Source organism: Phoenix dactylifera, chromosome 4, assembly GCF_051530095.1.
Source record: "Phoenix dactylifera cultivar Ajwa chromosome 4, Ajwa_hap1_PhDact_Kaust_v1.1, whole genome shotgun sequence".
NCBI lineage: Eukaryota > Viridiplantae > Streptophyta > Magnoliopsida > Arecales > Arecaceae > Phoenix > Phoenix dactylifera.
Genome location: NC_143193.1, coordinates 28,521,668 through 28,524,675, shown reverse-complemented (window position 1 = coordinate 28,524,675; position 3,008 = coordinate 28,521,668). Strand labels below are relative to the sequence as shown.

At 59.9% G+C, this 3,008-nt stretch overlaps 1 protein-coding gene across 1 annotated transcript; it reads left to right on the top strand.

Moving 5' to 3' along the window:
* Positions 1 to 425: 425 nt before the first annotated feature.
* On the top strand, positions 426 to 1,934 carry LOC149753769 (uncharacterized). The gene is made up of 2 exons (XM_089930108.1): positions 426 to 546; positions 631 to 1,934. Exons 1-2 carry the CDS (start codon positions 451 to 453, stop codon positions 1,399 to 1,401), a joined length of 867 nt encoding a protein of 288 aa, XP_089786234.1. The 5' UTR covers positions 426 to 450; the 3' UTR covers positions 1,402 to 1,934.
* Positions 1,935 to 3,008: the final 1,074 nt, after the last annotated feature.

Sequence of the window (3,008 nt, the reverse complement as noted above, 5' to 3'; positions counted from 1 at the left end):
TAACAAAATTCTTGATTTCAGATATTCCACGCATGCCGACCAGCAACACATCACTTTTCTCTCGCCTGAGGAGGCGAGAGGCCGAGGCCGGGGGTGCTGCGCCCCAGCCTCGGAAGAGGGCGAGGACGGACGGCGCTTCTTCGTCGGCCGGGACGAGTGGCCCCGAGGCGGGGGCCCCTGCAGCCGACCCGAGGCGGGAGCGGGTTGTTGGTGATGCGGGCCCGTCGGCCCATCCTTGCCCTACCCCCCTTGCCCAGCGGGGGGAGCCGTCCGTGGTCCGGCCGCAGCAGCCAGGACCCGGGCTTACCCGAGGCACCGAGGCGAGCGGCTCCGGGACCTCGGGTTCGATCGTGCCGAGCTCTTCCCGGGCTTTCCGAGGAGTCGGTCGAGCCGGACTCTTCTATTCCCGAGGGTCGCTCGGCCTTTCAAGATGCCGAGGTCGCACGCTCCATGTTGCGGCGTGCGGTGCTTCCAGCGGACCGGGCCGTGTTCCGGGGTATTTCGCTGGAGGAGGTCGTCGGCAGTGCTTACTGCAACACCGCCCGGGTAAGCTTCCTTCTTAATTTTCCCGAGTTTTTAGCGTACATATGTGCTTTTCAACTCACAATACCCTCGTTTCTTTCTTTTCAGCATATTCTCGAGCTCGACACCATGGCGTTCATCGCCCATGGGTATCGGGAAGAAGTTCAACAGCTCGGCCAGCAACTGGAGCCGGCCAAGAAAAGAGTCGCCGAGCTGGAGGCGGCGTTGGCCGCGGCCGAGGCTCGGTGGACAGCCACCGAGGCTGAGCGCCTTGCCATGGTGGGGGCGCTCGAGGAGGAGAAGGCGGCTCATGCCCTGACCAGGGCAACCATGCGCGGCACGGAGGCGCGCTTAGGGGAGGTCCAGGCCAGGGTCGCGGCCCTCGAGTATGAGGAGGGGGTCTTCCGCCTCCGACTCGGGCAACTTGAGGCCCGGGAGAGGAGGGCCCTCGAACGAGCCGAGCATGCTGTGGAACTCTTCAAAGAGTCGCAAGAGTTCCGCGACATGTTGGAGGAGGAGACGGTCGACGGTTTCCTTCGAGGCTTCGAGAACTTCCGGGAGCAGGTGCGCCGGTACTGCCCTCAGTACGACTTCTCGACGGTCCGTCCGAGGGAGGACCGGGGCTGGGGGTCCGACGTGCAAGCCCTTCCTGCCATCCTGACGTCCGAGGCGGGAATATACGAGCAGGACCCCGCCGAGCCTTCGACGGGGGTAGCCGAGGCGGACGGTGCCATGGAGGCGGCTCCGGCGGCCGAGATCGACGCTGTCCCGGAGGCGGCGCCCGAAGCTCCTGCTCCCGGCCCCGAGCCTGTTCCGGAGGAAGATCATGAGGTCATCAATGTGCCGGATGACCCCCCGGATGTGGCTCCCGCCGCTTAGGACTTAGCATATTTTTCTTTTCTTTTTCATTGTATCCGGGGTCGGCCCTTGAGTGGCCGACTTCCAATTTTGTAATTGGCCTTCCGGCCCTTTGTTAATGAAGAAATGTTTTTGTCATTCTGTGTTCATCTTTCCCTCTGTTGTCGTGGATGAGGCTAGAACCTTAGCTAACCGCCTCGACAACCTCTAACTTCGCATTTTAATCTTTGGGCTGCTTAACGAAGCTGCCCTTTTCCCTGGCTATATCTTAGCCTTCTCAGATTCCAGTCGTCTCGACCAAAGGGAGCTCCGAGCTTAGGTTTCTAGAAAATTTCTCTAAGTCCTATAACTCGGATCTTAGAGTCGTGGGAGTTGCCACGTTTGGCCTTTAGAAAAATCTTAAGGCACCGAGGTCGGGCCTTAGCCCTTCAAGTGGGACCGGAATAGGTCTATTCGTGCCGCTATTCGGGGAGTTTAGTCGGGTTTCCGAACTCAACTCCGAACCTCTCATAGGGAGCGCGGGCTAATAAACAAGTTATTGCCGAAGGTTTTCATAGTTATCATTCTCGGACCCTGCCGAGATTTCGGTGAACAAGGCTGGGATTCCCAAAGATTGCCTTGGTACCTGTGCTTGGCTGGTACATTCGTGGCCGGGACCACTTTCTCAGCTGGACGTCGGAGTTTACTTAGAAGAGCCGAGTTGGGCCCTACTTTATGAAGCCTTAGTACGGATTGCGGAGACTTGACGAACAGAGCAGGCATAATGAAGTTGGGAGGTCGGTCTTAAGCCGACCCAGCAAAGAAGCCCGGCTTTGGGGCAAAATAAGACTCCAACATTGGACGAGATCCCGCTCGGCAATATGTAGATAAAATTTGACAAGGAGGGCGTCTAGTTGGGTGTACCTCTTGCATTCTCGGGGTCATGCTTCGCATGGTGGAGTAGGTCGCTTCCCTTCCTCGTCGACCTCCGGAGTCATTTTTGACTTGTAAAAGGGGCTCGGGCTTCCCATGGACCCGGCGACTCCTGCCGGAGTTGAGAGGATCTGGGGAGGCTCTGTTGATTTGTAGCCCTTTTTGAGATCGAGGGGGCTTAAGACCCTATGGTCGGACCTCGGAGCGCCTCAACCTTGGTCGAGGGATCTCACGTCAGGTCGGCGGGTTCGTGGACGCTTTGCTGACCTGTGATACCTCCCGAGGTCGAGGGAGTCTGGTTCTCTACGGTCGACCCTCGGGGCATCCCGACCTTAGTCGAGGGATCGTTCGTCAGGTCGGCTGGTCTGGGCACGCTCTACCGACCGGCGACGCTTCCCGAGGTCGAGGGAGTCTGGTTCTCTACGGTCGACCCTCGGGGCATCCCGACCTTAGTCGAGGGATCGCTCGCTTCGGGGATCGGGGATCGTCGACCGCTCCCGGGGGTCCACTTTGTGGCGCCCCGGGTGGAGCCACCCTTTCCACCCCTCACGGCGCCTTTCCGAGGTCGAGGGAGTCTGGTTCTCTACGGTCGACCCTCGGGGCATCCCGACCTTAGTCGAGGGATCGTTCGTCAGGTCGGCTGGTCTGGGCACGCTCTACCGACCGGCGACGCTTTCCGAGGTCGAGGGAGTCTGGTTCTCTACGGTCGACCCTCG